The sequence below is a fragment of the Atractosteus spatula genome, chromosome 6, assembly GCF_055471065.1.
Source record: "Atractosteus spatula isolate fAtrSpa1 chromosome 6, fAtrSpa1.hap1, whole genome shotgun sequence".
Classification (NCBI taxonomy): Eukaryota; Metazoa; Chordata; class Actinopteri; order Semionotiformes; family Lepisosteidae; genus Atractosteus; species Atractosteus spatula.
In genome coordinates this window covers 51,872,903-51,890,938 of record NC_142711.1, presented here as the reverse complement: position 1 = coordinate 51,890,938, position 18,036 = coordinate 51,872,903, and the positions used below count along the sequence as shown (strand labels likewise).

The following is an 18,036-nucleotide window of genomic DNA, read 5'->3' as shown; positions in this document are numbered from 1 at the left end:
TTGTACATTCTGATACATGGTTTATCTACAGTACGAATTCTAATACAGGCCAATCCTTTATTGCTAAGACATACTGGACTCATAATTGTTGTTCCTTCCATTTTTTTTTATCTTTGCAACAATACAAAAAAAAGGTATTTACTATGAGTACCCAATGTTACAGAATTTAACTCCACAACAAAATGACAGGTTGAAGAAGAGATTCAATTAAGAATTGCAAATCGTGAGGAGTGAATCCTACTGCTCTTTTTAGGATTCTAAACTACAAAAAGCCACTAGTAATAACTTAGTATTGAGCGTTAGCAGCTAACTGTCTTGGCTACTATAACTATATGTTACTCTGGGTCATGATTCACCAATTACAATCATAATTGTAAAACATTAATTCAAAACCTGTGACATATGCGGGATAAATATAAAATTGTGACTTGCACACTGCAAAATACCAAGGTCATCTTCAAGTACAGGAATATAGTTTAAACAGTAACAATAGGAAATCTGTAATAGCTTTAGGTGGGAGGGTATCTGCTGTCCTGAATGCAAACTTAGACTTTTCCTGGTAAAAACACTTTAGTGCACCTGAACTAGTGAATTTAGGCAGCTATTTTTTCAACCAAAACGGCTGTTAAAACATGACTTAATACTTTTAACCAGGTGTACAAAACATGTTTCAAGCAAACTTGCACAAACATACAAAAGTGACTAAGCAGATTTTCCAGTAGCTAACAGATATTTAGACACACTTTGCAGTTCCTTACACAAGAGATCTAACTTTCCAGGCAAAGATGAAAATTACACCACAAAATGTTGCAAAATCAAAATTCAAATTCATGTGCACAGTTTCTTTTGTTTCTTAAATTGGAAAACATTTCTTTTATTTGGGAATAACATTACCAACGCTTCCATATGTCACAAAGTGCAAGACCGTTTTCTTTCATTAAAAGCTCATGTAAATCACCTCCCTCAAATGAAATGAAAACCCATCGAAAAGGTAAATTTATCTTTCCAATTATAGAAACAACATAAAATTCCCCATTGTGTATAGATTGTTCTATTTTCAGCCATTCAGAAAAGTTGAAACGTGACATGGATAATAATTGACAATAAAAAGGAAGTATTTGTTCCACATTGTACACATCATGACTTAGAACACAGGTTATGCAGTTACAACAACAAAAAGTGGACTATAACGCTAAAAGTCTGAAATTTGATATGGTGTTTTAGTCTGGAAATTTTTTAAAAATGAAGCTGCTCACCGAAAGATATCACGTTAATTCAACTGAATTAATTAAGAACCTGATATATATTTATTGTTGTATTTTCTTGGCTGTATGATCCCTGCCACCCTACATGGGAAGAATGAGGAAGTGAGTACAGGCAGACTCTTCTCACCCAGGAGTCATCTGAGGTCACTTACACTGTCAACCGAGAGACCCCAGACCTCTTAACCCCACCCTACTCTCAGTGACACTGAGTCAATAGCACACTGCAACTTTGGATATCCCAGTCAGTCTGCTAGAGCTCTGGCTGCACTTGCACAAGTGCCTTTACCAATTGAGCCACTAGGGTGCCCCATAATCAGATATCATTTTAGGAATCTATTAAAGGGAATTAAAACAATTTTACCCTTACTGTGGCACAAAAAAAAATCCAAGACATCAAAATATTGCCATCTTTTTTTCCCATCACATTAAAAGCAAAAACATTGTTTTCACTAACATCATATTTTAAGTTAGCTATTTTAGAACTTTCTTGAATGTACGGTTATCCATTATCAGTAAGACACTTATTTCTGGTCATGGTTACAGTGAACTGGATCCTAATCTAGAAGTAAAAGACACAATGTGGCACTATACCTCAGACAGGACACCAGTCATATATTCTATAGTTATTGATTTCAACATTTACAACTTGGAGCAAATACCGAGTATCTCATGTAAACACTGAATCTCAAGGGAGACTAATTCAGAGTCGATATATTCACATATTGTTATTGCGTGACTATCACTGCTATTTTGTTTTACATGAACATGTGTCATGCTGACAATAAATTGTATTAGCAGAACAAAATATGTTAGATGGACCAATCCTGTCTAAGCTTCAATGTATTTATGGGGTGTGATTTGAAGATTGTAAACATTACCACACATGAGTAAATTGCAGCATAAACAGATATCTAAAATACCCCCCCAAAAAGGTCTTTAACAGTGGGAAAACAAAACAACAAAAAAACAGCCAAGAAATTAGGCCAGATGTTAAAAATGCAGAGTGAATATCTTAACACAATTGAAGGTTCAGAAAATACAAAGGTTTAATCCATCCCATTTATGTAGTTATGAACCATTAAAATGCATTATTTTAAAAGCCTAACGTTTTTAATGCCTCACTGGGAAACTAAAAAATAAATTAATACAGACATCAGAATGAAGACTGCCTCTGTGGATGCTCGTCTTTACAGAATACAGAGTTTGCTTTGACTAATGCCAATCATTGCCAATGAAGAAGCTGGAAGAAAATTCAGCTGGCTGCAGTTCAGATCCACTGCCTCTCATTTAAGAAAAAAACCCCAAAAATCTGGAGATAGTCAAAATCAAATGAAACTTTAAAGAATCAAGAAATGTGGAGTTTTGAAATTTTGAAAATGTCTATTGGTATACCCACACACAAAATTAATGTACATATTAGTTTCTATAATTATCTTAAATTTCTGTATTGGTGCCATAAATCCAAGTTTGTTCCTTGTATAAACCTTTTGCTTATATAACACAGTAGTCATTGTTTTCTTTATAGGGGTTTCCAAAAGACTTTTTTAAGCGGAACGAGTAACACTACCCCTCCACCCCACCCAAAAAAGTACCCATTTATTGTGGGAGTGACCACTCACCCTCAACAGAGTCGATGAGTTTAGGAATGATGACTTTTCTATATTTACAGTCTCTCAGTGCTCATCATCTCCAACCTGTCATTTCTGAATGCCTAACAAGAGTTTCACATGCCAGCACAAACATTTACGAAAACCACCATTCATGCCAACAACAGAATCTCTTTCAGATATTTTGATGTTTAGAATATTTAAGCAACCATCTTCAAAGACAGTTAGGTTTTTCACTTGCAGGTATCGTTTGATTGGAGGACTGTGAACTGGGAACACCCTGACTTATCCTTTTGGACTTTTGTGTGCCATTCAAACAAAGCAACAACATTTGTTTTATCTACAACAACAGACACCATGCAAGTGAGAAGTACTGCAATTCAAAACATTTTCATTGGTGAATCCTAGGACTTTTTCAATAGATATATTTATATATTTATATATTTTTATATACTTGATGTGATACTTTTCACTCAAGATAATACAATGTTTCGTTTTATATTAGCAAATATTTCAAGAGTAAAACATTCTTGAATGTCTTCTCTCATATACTTCTAAAGAGACAAAATAAATTAAAACTGGTTTTTGTACATAATTACATGATATGAAGTAACCTAAGCGTTTTCCTTCCTTATATTTAGTACAATGATATTTAAACATATGAAGACGTAAGGAACACATGTTGACATTGTTTAAACAATAAAGCTGAGGGAAAAGCTCTCAGGGCTTCCTGACCAGGTGTAATGGAAAGAAAGAGACTAAGAGCCACTGGTTTGAGCAAGGTTGAAAAGAAAAGAAAAAAAATAATTTCGTACCTTTGTACCTCTTCATAACATTTAAGGACAAAAATGGATATGTCCTATATCAGTAACATATCTATATTTGCAATGTTGAATATTTTAAAAACAGTAAACAACTTAAAATACAGTTTGCCACAGTATGTAAATATTTAAAAATACCCTTACCTCTTAGAGGGCAGATTAAAAAAAAAGAAGAGCAACTTCAGCATACATAACATAACAAAATATAGAGCCACACTTACTTAAAAAGCAATATTATCCAAATGAGCAAGAAACGTGTTCTATAATAGGGGTCTTTCTCCTCTTCTCCTCCCCCCCCCCCCCCCCACCCCCCAAACAAAAATAAAACTGAAGTTTCTGTTGTCCTTGTTTTGGAAAGTTATCCGAGAAAACCTAACACATTGTTCTTGCCAATTAGGAGTGCTTCTTCGACCTGTCATTGCACAACCTGTTCAGCTTCTCTAGTCGCTGCAGTCATCCTTCCTTTTTGTTCTGCATGACCGTAGTGAACACCACAACTTGTTTTTGTGTTATGTACATATAGTACAATCCATCAATCCATCAAGGCCTTGAGGCAGCAGGCTACATGTTGTAGGCCACATAAATAGGATCTAGCTGGTCTGCCAGGAATCCATCCCGGAGGTGCATACGCTGTTTCTCGCCACGAGAGTTAATTGGGATGACGCCAATGTCCACCACTACCACAACGCCCACGATAAGGTAATGTTCCTCTAAGACGACATTGGTGACCAAAGGAACAAGGTCCAGGGCTTCCTGCTCTGATCCGTCTAACTCCACGACCACGACCAGCAGGTTTGTCCAGGTGAATACCGCACTGGAAGAGACAACAAAGTTGGGGACGTGACTCTCAAAGCCTGTGTGTGTGTTAATATGAAGTGTGTGGTCAGACCATGTTGAAAGATTTCAACCAAACTAAAACTGTAGTAATTAAAACATTTTTTAAGTAATATATTACTTTATTCTATCTAAAGACATTAGGCCTTCAGACCAGATTAAATTAATTTTTGAAGCTTTCACCTTAATTTACAATTGACAGAAAAGTACCATATTTGGAAAGCAGCTACAAAATAGTAAAATGCATAGTGGCATTTGAAAGTGACATTTTGTGAGGCTGACAAAAACTGTATGGCCCATAAACTGGATTATATCAACATGAACGTGAAAATAGCACTGCAATATCAACTCAAATATTAATATCACATGATATGATCAGATAGATTCTAAAGAGTCCCATTATATTCTTGTTGAGATATTTCAACTAAATAATAAATAGATGCTTAAGTTAACAGAAGTGGTAATAAGGGCGTGACTGCATTTCGCTTTCTGTTTTGCCAAGATGTTTGTACCATTCTGTGATGCTCTTGTGGGTCCTTATTACAGAAGTCTCAATGTCAATTGGATGGTATCTCATCCCTCTGAGCTCCATGGCTTCATCTAGTGCACCAACAACATAAAGGGCATCGTGCCTCTCTAGAACAAAAACAAGAGTTGGTTACTACAAACGTCTAGGAACTTGACCTGAAGTGCACAAAACAAAGTATTATTCTGGGGCCCCTTTCTCACCTCCACTTGCATCTGTGAGCTCTGTCCTCCTCAAGAAGCCCAGATAACCAGTCCGAGCCCAGATTGTCTGTGTGTCTCCAAAGCTTAGGCGAGAGTTGAAGTGATCAGACTGCAGGGATTCGTCACCATAGATGGTAAAGTACCCACTGGCGTTGTGGCCACTGTGAACCCAGATCTGTTGGAGAGTAATCAATATATCAGAAGGTAAAAATAAAAACAAAAACCATAGCCTAAGCTTATTTTTTCAAAGCATACATCAAACCCTATATTATTAGCAATATACTGTGAGTTCCAAAAACTAGAGCCATAAATGCACACCTTCAGTTCTCTGCCCATTTAAATTATTTATTGTGGTATACCGCATTAATCAAAAGGTTACTGTTTCATATAATCAAATATTAAGGACATGATAAGGCCTCTTTAATTATTTCTTTTACTGTTAATTGTATTATAATATCCGCAGTCACAGCACATACTGTACATACTGTAACCCTGCTGCTTAAAAAAATCTAAAGATGCTGTACTGTCATCATAATCTCACTGCACAAAACAAAAGTAATATACTGTATGTCGCAATTAATTCAATTCCAGAAAATATAATAGGCTATCTCGTTGTGATATGAAAAAAATTGGAGTGTGCTCTATATGGAGGATCATTGTTTCTCTGCCTGAGCAGTTCCTAGATAAAGAATGCACTTCTGATCTTACCTCTCCTAGATGTGAGTCTCCCAGGGGCCCCTTGGTTTCAGGATTGGCAATGATGATGCGAACGCCAGGTAGAATCTGAAAGATTAGAGTCCTTCAATAAATCTCACCTTATTCTCCAGAGATCAGTAAAGCAGCTAAGTAACAGGGAGATCATGGCTCTTAAAATTATGTGTAAAATGATTTTAGCTTCCAAAAATCATGACTCGCTATTGCTTATTACAAATAAAAGGTGATCTGCTTGTCATCTGAGAATAGTCTGTGCATGCTAATTGTTTTTTTTTAGATAAGAGGTCTTCAAACAAGTACAGGTTTTCTAAAAAACTGTAATGATCTTACTGACCTTTCCTGATTCCATGAGAGGCAAACTGTGAGGTGACCCCCTTTCTACCAAGCGAACCCTTTTTTGGAGAGAAAAAAATATACATGAAAACACAAATTAGAAACTGGTTGTTGGGGGTGCAAAACGAAAAACATCCACCTCATTTACTAATGCTGATTCAAAAAATTGGAATGGTTTCTTTTTTATAGTAGACACCCGGAATCAACATTTTTATTTGATTTTGTTTTGGCAAGCTGAAAGTTCCACACAGTCTTACAGAAGCATTTGTACCAACTAAAAAATGATGAATCATTCACTGATGTTGCTGCGAGCTTGTAGGTGATTGGCACTTTGCAGAGGTCATTCTCTTCCCCAGAGCCAATAGGATGCTGACTGACTCTGGGAATACCCTGCTGTATGTCTGACACCACGTCACCCAGACTTTTATTAGTGTCTTCTGAGTCATACAGCTCACCATGTGCTGAAATAGAATGCTTTAACTGGCAAAGCCAACTGGGGTCCATTCACTTGTATTTTGGTCTATGTGTGATAAGTGCACAAACTGAAAACCTAAATGGGTACGGTGCCTTCATCAGATCTTCCAAATATCCAAAACACAGAAGAAAGTTCAGTTTTTTCACTGGAACCCCTTTTAGCTGACCACCCCATCATCTCATATTGTGCTAATCTGTGCAACCTTCTATTTCACAACTCCCTTAACTGCCCACAGCAACCATCCACACCAGGTACTTTCCCCAGCAGTAGAGTTTATTGACATATGCAATAGTGCAATGAAATGCTTTTTTGCATGTATACTCCTATGCAAAGACATCAAGGAAACACCAAAAACAAAAACTCAGAACATCGGCAGCAACAACAAGTCAAATAACATACATCTTAGAGACAAAAAACATCAGTGTGAGCCAGTGGGAGGGGTAGAGTTCAGTAATCTGACAGCATGAGGGAAGAAGCTGTCTCTGAGTCTAGACGTTCGTGCCTTCATTTTCCTATAATGCTTACCAGAGGGAAGGGGGGAGAAAAGTGAGGAACCAGGATGACTGGTGTCCTTAACGATACTTCCAGCCTCCCTGAGGCAGCGAGTAGTAAAAATGTCTGAAATAGAGGGGAGCTGTTCTCCAATGGTGGACTGGTCTGACCTGACCACCCCCTGTAATGCCTTCCGGTCAGACAACGAGCTGCTGCCAAACCACACTGTAATTCCACATGGTAGCACACTCTCAATAGCGCACCTGTAAAATGTGGCAAGGCCAGTTGAAGGCAGTCCATTTTTTTCCAATTGTCTGAGGAAGTAAAAGTGTTGTTGTTCCGTCTTTGTAACTCCATGCTGGGACCCTGTTAAGTCATTAGCGATGAAGGTACCCAGGAACTTGAAACTGCTAACCATCTCAACAGCCACCCTACTGATATGAGCACAGATCACATCATCTGCAAATATACTGTATATCCAATACAACCCACCTTCAAGGCTCTGCACAATTCTGTCACCCAGATGATATTGCTACATCCCATGCAGAAAATGCCCAGCTATTTACATTGGTGAGACAGGAAGGAAACTGGGAGACTGTTTCAGAGAACATGTCAGAGCTGTGAGGATCACAGATCTCCAAACCGATAATTCCCCATTTCACCTCTAACAACCACAATCTTTCCAATCTCTCCATCTGTGTCCTCACAGAGGGATTTTGGAACTCCTACTGCAGAAAGAAATCCGAAACCAAATTGATCCCTAAACTGAGATCACACCCTGCCCCTTCTCTCAATGACAAATTCTTCCTTCTATATCCTCTGTACTCATTTGCAGATTTTGGCTTTCCACACCTCTCCTCCTGCTGTCCCTGACACACATTCTCAAGTTCTTTATGACCATTTTCCTCCTGATCTCCACCCCATTCTTACGTGCTCCATCTTTAGTTCTTTGCCTTATTTATTTGCAACTTTCCCTCACACCTGTAGGCGGCTCTGTAGCCAAAAGAGAATGTTTTTCTATATCAGCATGGAAAGTTTCTTTGATTGTCAAAAAATAAATAAATTTAGCTTTAATGTGCTTTGTTTCATGGAAAAATTAGGGAAGATGTAATGGCAAAAGGAAAATTGTCTCTTTCTTTGGATGATAGGATTAATATATAATTTTGACAAATTAAAATTAGTAATGCCATTAGCGTGTGATTTGCTGCAGTTTTGTCAGCAGTGACCAAAGATGATCCATATCTTGTATGTTAAGCTGCTGTCTGAGAATCCTCCTTTGTAACAATGACTTTAAAACATACTGAACTGTAAAGAAAAAATGATTCCAAACTGGACACTGGAAACTGGTTCCACAAAAACAAAACAGTATAAGCACTGCATCAGGAACAACGACTGATAAAAAACTGAATAAGAAGGGACTACATTGATCTATATATAGTGTGAGATTTTGTAGATCATGTCTAAGATAATGACTACCTCCTTTTAACAAAGCTGCGTAAAAAAAAAATCATCCTAAATGATTAATTTAAATTCTGAAATGAAATTGTACCCGAGATGTTTTTTTCATGATTAGCTCAATTTCATTTCACTCGTACAAACAAAATATTAACTCCCTGCTGTGGACCTGATTGAATCAGTGAAAGTATTAAAGAAAAACTCTCAAGAGAATGTTAAGAAAAAATGTGTTCTGAAAGACTTCTGTTTTGTACCGAAACGCACCCTTACTCAAAAGGAATTTATTTTACAATTAATTTTCAAATTTAAATGACATGCCAATTTTACCACAACAAACCTGGAAATATTCTAATGTCTAAATTTTAAGCAACTAAAAAAGTAGATACAGTATAATTTGTTACTGAATCTACAAGTAGTTAACTTGTTAAAACACACCTTGATCATGTCACATTGGTGCCTCAGAACAAAACTTAACATCAGGCCAATGAAGAACAATCTCATTAATAAGGTTACCCTATTCCCCTATATATAATGAAAAATTACCAGGTTCCCAGGAAAATATTTTTTGAAGAAAAACAAGATAGAAATAATAACAAATATAGAATTATCTTTGTTAATTATAGAATTAGCCTTGTCACCCTTCCTACTTCATAAGCATTCCACTGTTCATTTTTCCATTGCATTTAAGTCTAAGATGTTTAGTCTCAAATACATTTTAAATCATGGTTATTTTACTTAGAATAAAAAAAATGAAAGAAAATAAAAAATTCCAAAAATGTCACCTGTGTCATATCACTTGTTTGCAAACTTTACAATGGGCCTGTAGCTGAAACCCTTCAAGCAGGCTCTTAACTTTTCACAGAGACAACAGGCCACACAGTTTGGATTAATATGTTGATCATGTCTCTATTGACTTTGAAATTCAGGAAATTCAGGAATATTTTAAATTATCTGAACTGCAACTTTCTCAAAGAATGTTATCTTCAATACAAAAATCAGGGCAGCAGGTCTCTACAACACCATAGCTTATTGCTTGGGTGGCCCTATTGATTTGCTTTCTTGAGTGTAATCCATCTGTCTGGTTTCTTCATTGATCCACCCTCTGCTGCCTAAACAAAATTTAAATCCAAACTGCAAACCACATATTTAAGTGAACAAATTCACTTTTAAGTGAGCCCAGTTTTTGAAAATCTGAACAGTAAACTAAAAGCTGTGGGGACAACATTGAACATAAGAAACACATATTTTGGGTTCCGGTTGAGGGATTTTTTTTTTCTAAACAAAATTTCTCTAACAGGTGGCAAAATGTTAGCGAGCACTTAGCGTGAATCAATTTTAGATGGAATCTTTCTCACTCACTGGGCATGAACACAAATTTTAAAAATAATTTTTGACTCTAGACAAGTTTTTACTTGGATGATATTGGTGTCAGTCAATGATTGTAGGTCAACTGCTGAAAGTGATACTGCACAATGGCAAATTAAAAATCTTATTACAAGTTACAACATGCAATATGTTGATAAATAGGTTCCATTGAATAATTACTACTGAACATGACTGTTTTCTGTCAATCATATCAATTATTTGCCTCTTGAAAACAGGGGCTGATTCAACCTGTATGGAAAAGTCATACAAGTCATCATGTCAGAATGTCTGTAAGCACAAACCCAGGCCTACTCCAAACCATCTTGGTTTTGCTTGTTTTCATCATCGGTTGTTTTTGTAGGAATTTACTCTGTCTCTCTTCATGTTTAATTTTGCCAGTTAAGGCCTTGCTTGCCAATATACTGTACTGCTCACTGAGGCTACCTACTTATTACAAACGGGAAGAAATGAAAGAGAAGCGTACATTCTACACTACTGCTGTAATGACGAGAACTTCTACATAAATAGGCAATGCATGTTTTTATAAAATATTTCCTGTTAGACACACAATTTCAAAATTAATGCAGCGGAAATTTTTATATGATTTAAATTGTTTTAACATTTTAGATCAACCACCATTAATTCCCTTACAGATGTGCTGACCTATTAATGGAAAACATATGGTCTATAAATCTAAAGAAATACTCTACTAAAGCAGCATCTTCCCACAGATTAATTCAGACTAATCCAACTTTAAAGCATTCCTGAACTGTTTTTTTTTCCAAAATGTAGTCAAAGCTTCTTTTATGAAGCTATAGTTAACCTATTAATAGCTATGAGATTGTTTTGTTTTATTTTTTGAAGAAGGATTTGCATTATTTAATACTCCTTGGATTAGGAAAAGCAATTATGATGATGAAAATCAATTAGTATTGCTTAGCAAATAAATTAAAAGCATAGCTTTTTTATGTTACATGTATCCCACATGTGTAAGGAATTCGATACAAAACTTTATACATATATTTATACAGGTAAGACACCAGATAATCCTCTCATAGACATTTTCATTAAAAAGGGACATAGGCTAAAGAGCTGCATTCTGCAACTGCTGAGAGACTCATCATTCTGGGGTGTACAAAAGATTCAAATATTTATGAGAAGAAAATTAAATATTAAATATATATTTTACTTGAAGGACTGACATTCAGTTTCTTGCTGCAATGCAGACTTTAATCAACTTTTCTGAAGCTAAAAATGCCAAAACTGCTAACGAAGAACAAATCTTCAATTTATTCTGTTTTCTAGATCTAAACTGTTTGTTGCTTGATGCTGGCCCTTGGACAGTTTGGCTCTGGAGAAAAAGGCTCTGTAATCGAAACCACTCACCTGTCATGCCTCAGAGCTCTCATATCCACATACACAGTAGTTGGGTCTGGTCCTGAAGTACCCTAAAATGAACAGCAATAGAAAATTATAAGACAAACACCAGAGCAAAGCAATTATAACTTAAAATAAAAACATATTTCCAATTGCTAATGTGGTTAAAAAAAAGCTTAAAGTTGAAACTTGAATAGTATCTGAATAGACGTTTTGAGACAAAATTCAAACTGGAACGTAGGAAAAGACAGACGCCCAGTCTTGTGGAACATTCAGGAGAAAATAGGAGGATAACTATAAAAAAATCTAATAAACAAACAGATGCATTTTCAGGGGAAACGGTAATCAAAATGAAAAAAAAATAGCAGAAGAGACCATGATTCTTTTTTGAAGAAAAAAAATCTGATAAACATGCAACACACCCAAGCCGCAAGGAAGTCGTCAAAAAAAACAAGTGTGCAAAATATTTGACAATACTTGAGTCGGGGGGGAGAAAGAAGGAATATAGAGACAGGTCAATACAGTTTTCTCCCTGAATGACTGCAGTGAACTTTGTGTAATTCAAATGCCTAACAAACCTATTTTATTAAGATTTATTAAGAGGCCTTTTGTTTTTACTGAGAGCTTCACTGCTCAACAGGTTACGAGGCTGGACAAGCAGTTTTCTCAAACTTAATTTTCCAAGATGACCCTCACTTATCAATCAACTCTACAGATTCTGTACGGGGACAGACAGGTTACAATTATGAACAACTGTTCGATTCTTTTCAGAATCTTAAAACGCCCAAGTTCTTCTTCAGTCGTGGGTATGCCAAGTATTAAAAAAAATCCAAAGGCACTGATTTGGGGGCGTTTTCAATTTGCATGTCTTAACATAACGATTAGAAAATGCCATGAAACTGCATACAAAACAGAAAGCCCTGCAATAGTTGCCATAACAATGCAGCATTTTCTGTAAATCAGCGTGTATTAATAGCTTCATTCAGTAGCACCCCGCCACCAGAGAAGTAGGAAAAGGAGCTACAGTGTTGCACATGCAGATCAAGTTGGTCCTAATCAATATGGCTACAAGCAAACAAAAGTCACAGGACAAAACCTACTATGGAAGTTGAGGGTTAGTGTTTCTTATTTTCTAACTATTCAACCTATTTTCAGCAGTGTAACAGACTAGAGCAGAGTGGAGACTCAGGCATTTCCATCTGCTTAAAAAAAAGACTTTAAAAGGAGATTAAGTTAATTGTCAAAGCAGACATCCTATTGCTGGGAGCAGACTGTATACCACCCAAATGCCCCTTTAATCCTTACCATCCAGTCACCAGAAACCACAACCAGACTGGAGGCTTAGTTCAGTTAAGAGAAACTTATTCATCTCTGATTGAGAATCACTATTATTTACATCGTGCAAGTGGTTCTGGGCTGTAATTTGTTTCTCATGGACTTGAGTTCAGAGTCAACACATTTGAGTGCAAGTTTGCTGCATCCTGGCGAATAAGCATCATAAAAAGAAATATACTGTGCCACATCTGGCAGACTGTGTGCTGTTAAGCATGAATAAAAGTAATCATATCATTTGTTTTAAGGTATTGACCTATTTATAGTTTCTGATCATTGTTCATGACCTGCCGGCAGCTGCTACCCATTTTTTTACAGAATACAGTATATGTAAAAAGGAGTATGAAGGTGTATTGCGGACTGATGAAAAAAAAAGCTCTAATAAAAAGGAGAACTGTACACTACATACAGACAAATAATAGAGACAAGTACTTTCAACAATACCATTACCGTGCCTTCAGACATTATTATACTGTAGATTAAATGGCTAGATTTATGATAAAAGCCAAAACCGTTATTCATATACCCTTTCCTTGTTCATTAATCCAGTTTGCTCCTGTATTTATGTACTCTCAGAAAACACACCTGCATCTGTATTTATCCACAGTCATTGAAGTATGAGAGAAAGCAACATTATCAGCGCAATTCTCTCTGGTTAACATGGTGTGGCGAGGCTTGCGGCGAGACTTACAGTACTGTACTGTATGTGCACAGCTATGAAACCATTAAAACATGACTGCACAGCATGAAAAACACAGAAGTGAACTGGATTAAGGAACAGGGAAATAGCATAATGTTCTTAGTAGCTATCTAAAATAAAATTATTTTAAGACTGATATTAAAACAATTAATGGTGTGACTTATTGGCTCCCAGCAAAATCACCAGTTAGAATTGGTTGTGGCGGTATGTACTGTACCCAACTCTCAAGGTTTACCAATTATTCCATGCAAGCGGTAATATATATAGCATATACGAAAATTGTTATTGTCTTTTTCACAGGGCATTCCAGTCACAGCTGGCCATAAGCTTTTGGCAGCTTCTACACTAAGCCCCCGCTCTCCAGATTCACAATCTAGTCTGTCCCACTGTTGGAAGCTGATAGGTGGGTAATTAGGGAACAGGAAAATCCCCCTACCTGCTCGGCCAGCTTCCCCAGCCTGTGAGGCTATAGCAGCAGGAATAAGAGGGCGAGGAGGAGGAGAAGGAGGAGGAAGAAAAAAGAGGGGGGAACGAAGACAAAAGGATGTATGAGCAATGTGGGGTGGGGAATGTGCAAAAAGCCGGGAATGAAAATAAATAAATAAAAAAAAAGAAAAAAAATGTCAAATACAGAAATGTAAAAAAAAAAATCTAAATCTCTACTTTGAGTGTTCTGAGTGTTAAAACATTACAGGCCACTAGCTGAGAGTGACTTAAAACTGCACTAAAAGAAACACATGGTGGAGTTTTAAGTGTTCATTTTTTTGTCTGGAGTCACAGGCTGCAGTGCATCAAGACATCTTTCATGTGGTTTTCAAATTCAAATCTTGCAGCTGACTATTAAATAAAATAAGGATTACAAATAATGTCGTGCATACAACAAGGCTTATCTGTTATATGAAAAATGTGCAGAAAATACTGCACCAACGCGAAATTACATCTTTTATATCTTCTAAAGCATCTTTCAAAAAACAACCAAACCACTTAAAATAAGAAAACAATTTTAAATACACTGGGCTTTAAAGTATAAAATCACCAAAATGATTTTTAAGTGTAGTTTATATCTTTTTAGCATACTTAGAGACCTTTAAAGGTTAGCCATACTGTATGTAAGAAATGGTAAGATTATAACTTAAGAAACTGAAATAAACACAATACTTGTAATTTATATCAAACTGCTTTGAAGCTGCAATGGTTTGATTAAAAAAAAATCACTGTTGCAAATGAAGAATAGATGCCAAAATGGAATATTCAAATAAAACTGTGGAACATCAGGAGTAATTAAAAAAATAATGATAAGTATCAATACCCCTTCCAAGAACTTGCTCCTCCTAACCAAATCCTTATCCAGACTGCATATGTAATGACATTTACTTGAGTTTTATACTGACAAGACCTTCCGTTTATGGACTCCTTAGTTTTGTTTCCCTGCAGTGACACAAAATAACAGAGCCCAGGATTTGGGGTAGTGGGTGGTTTCTGCACTATTTTATATTCATTTTATAATGTAATCCTGCCTTACTTGGGATTATTTCAAGCAGATCTTGTAGCTCTTTTTTCATTCAGTTGGACTATATCAAATTGGAAAACTTTTCCAAAAGTAGCATCAGCACAGTAGTAAAAAAATATCAACCCAAGGTCTTTTACTCTCTGCATGCGGTTCTGAAGACGACGTAAGTTCTTATTCTGAACATGCTCGCTTAGAAACAGACAACTGTATGCAAAACAAACAGTCCCCTCCACATCCACCTGCAAGCTTTTCTTTCATTTCAGCACAAATGCACAGTATGAGTACGCGATTTCAAAACAAAATTTCTAATACAGCCTTGTTGTCGCATCACAGTAGGATGATTAACCAAGTCCAGTTGTTTGCTTATAATGCATCATATTCCCCTCGGATACTTGTTTGGCCATTAGCTTGAATTATGCTCCTTGTTAATGATAAAGCCAGTGAGGATGGCAACATCTGGGTTTCATTGTTCCAGGCCCGTATGAACACGTGGCACAGTGTTTGATGGTTTCAGCACCGAAGGAGCCTTCTGGAGAAGGTGTTTCATGAGGCAACAATCGATCACTGTCTGATGTATAGTTGTCCTGCCCATCTTGACTTGTTCAGCAATAATGCAAAAAATGTACAGTACAGGAAACATGCAGACCATTTTTAAAAATTCAACAACAGCTGTTTTGGAACATATTATTACATCTACAGGGTTTCAGAAATCTAGACCAAAGTATCCAGCCACGTGGTCAAAGCTGATTTTGTGAAGCCCAGCTTCCTTCACAAAATGTCTGGGTGGCAGATGAGCTGAATGGCTTCCGATCATTTATAGTCTGTCTATTTCATCATTCACGGTATGTGCTATTATTTGAACACATCATGTTTAGGGACTATTCATATTAATACAAATTAAACAAATTAAAGTTCCCTAAAGGTATACAAGAGAATGTTATAGGTAAACCCAAAACAAACTTCATATAAGAAAAGAAACCGAGCGCTATACATTTATTTTCTCTCGCCACTGCTCCAGTGAAAGGATGACAACAGCTACATATATTGTCAATGTGATAAATGAGATAATTATGGGCTAATATAGCAGAATGTCAAAAACATGCACAACAGACATTATAGATTAATGTACTTTGGCCAAAAAAGAGAATTGGTATTGTATTAAGTTTTCCCCTTTTAACAATTCTATCTAGAGACACCAGCAAAACTGTATCCCTTCATAAAGATTAGGAATATTTTACACTATATCCTTTAGTCATAAATGAAAATGTTAGTAAATGTTTCATCAAGAGGTTAGCTTTATTTTGTGAAGCTTTAGTAAAGTGTTTAGAAAGTGAAAAGTAAATTATGAACTTGACCACAAAACCCAGACTTCCACGAAAGAAAATGTCTCATTTACAAATTATTTCACTTAACATATTGACATCAAGCACACCTAATTAACTGTTTAGTTACGATGGTCTATATTAATCATTAATGGACTCAATTTATTTCTGTTGTCTAAAGGTGGGTAATATGTGTATAATTCAAGGAAACAACATTGTATCTAGAAATACACTGCATAACATATTAAATAGGAAACTCAATAAGAACAGCAATGGTTTCAAACACAAGAAAATGCATTCTAGTTCTTTCAAAGAGGTTCATAGATTCGTGAAGATTGATAACCTAAGAATTCTTCTGTTGCATGCAAAGTTGATTTTAAAATTCTGTGAAGTTAAAGACAGGTGTGTAATAAGGACTTTATAAATTATTAAAACAAAATAATGACAAAAAAAGAATATGAGTGCACCTACAATATTAATTCATCCATCAACATGATTAGTGTTCTAATAAATCAATAAACTAGTATGGTAGCTGTATACTGTATTTCCACATTCAAGAGGATTCCTTGCACCAATAAGTCAAGGTTCTTTTCTTAGAATATACGCTTTGTTTAACTGAAATTTATTAATTGTCTGTGAGCTATACCTCACCAAGCAAAACTGTAATGTTGTCTCTTCACCATTAAGCAGAAAAAGTGGGAAAGGCCTACAATAAAATTACTAATGAACATAAATAACTAGCCCATATCTAAAAGCGAAAACGAATGTGCCCTACATTCTTAAGTGAAAAATATGAATGGAACATGACAAAAACTGAAGCCCAGACAAACTTCTAATAAGGATGTACGGTAGGTGGAGACTTTTTATCTAAATACTGTGAAGCCGAAGATATCCAATATCAGGCCCCTGACCTGTAAGCAGATGGCCAGGTTGACTCTGCAGCCGAAGGAGGTGCTGACTGCCCGAGGGTGGAGGCCCAAGTCCTTGAAGAGCTTAGAGAAGGACTGGGTGAGCGAGATCCTTGGTCTTTCCTCTGCCACCACCACACACGTCCGCACGCGAGACAGGTCGAGCCCTCGAGACTGAGAGAGAGAACACAGCAGCTCAGGACCCTCTGCCACACGAGACACCAGGAGCTGTCAAATCTCTGTTTTGGTCTTGGTTGATTAACAGGTACTATTATTCATTTAGGCAACATTTCACACTTTTTATAAATGAAATAACATTATAACTTTAAACACTAATTGCAAAGAATAATATATTTTAAGTCACATATTTGGCAACCTTAGGTTATTTACATCTTGATTAAAAAGCTCAATAAATGTATAAATGGAGTGTTTTTTATATAGGTCTTGGTTGATTAACAGGTACTATTATTCATTTAGGCAACATTTCACACTTTTTATAAATGAAATAACATTATAACTTTAAACACTAATTGCAAAGAATAATATATTTTAAGTCACATATTTGGCAACCTTAGGTTATTAACATCTTGATTAAAAAGCTCAATAAATGTATAAATGGAGTGTTTTTTATATAGATTTGTTCTAAGAGAAGTGTACACAAACAGTATGAAGGCCACAATATGGACATAGAAATTGTATTACGGATATGGAAAAATAACTTCATTTTCATGAAGGAAAGATTTCTTATTATACAGTAGTTATAATATTGTCTACATACAGAATCTTCAAGTATTATT

General features: G+C 36.1%; 1 protein-coding gene across 6 annotated transcripts in view; it reads right to left on the bottom strand.

Annotated features, from left to right (window-relative positions):
* Window positions 1-2,750: 2,750 nt before the first annotated feature.
* LOC148833028 (disco-interacting protein 2 homolog C) overlaps window positions 2,751-18,036 on the bottom strand; it is a 224,110-nt gene continuing 208,824 nt past the window's right edge. For 4 of the 6 annotated variants that reach the window (XM_088918309.1, XM_088918303.1, XM_088918304.1 and 1 more), the window contains 8 exons: window positions 17,243-17,413; window positions 13,936-13,965; window positions 11,477-11,538; window positions 6,305-6,362; window positions 5,965-6,039; window positions 5,257-5,431; window positions 5,040-5,163; window positions 2,751-4,507 (listed from right to left, as the gene is read on the bottom strand). In XM_088918309.1, coding sequence (XP_088774435.1) covers window positions 4,255-4,507; window positions 5,040-5,163; window positions 5,257-5,431; window positions 5,965-6,039; window positions 6,305-6,362; window positions 11,477-11,538; window positions 13,936-13,965; window positions 17,243-17,413 — 948 coding nt within the window. In that variant the 3' untranslated portion in view covers window positions 2,751-4,254. The remainder of the gene's footprint in view (window positions 4,508-5,039; window positions 5,164-5,256; window positions 5,432-5,964; window positions 6,040-6,304; window positions 6,363-11,476; window positions 11,539-13,935; window positions 13,966-17,242; window positions 17,414-18,036) is intronic. The other 2 variants (XM_088918305.1, XM_088918307.1) reach the window with 1 other exon arrangement.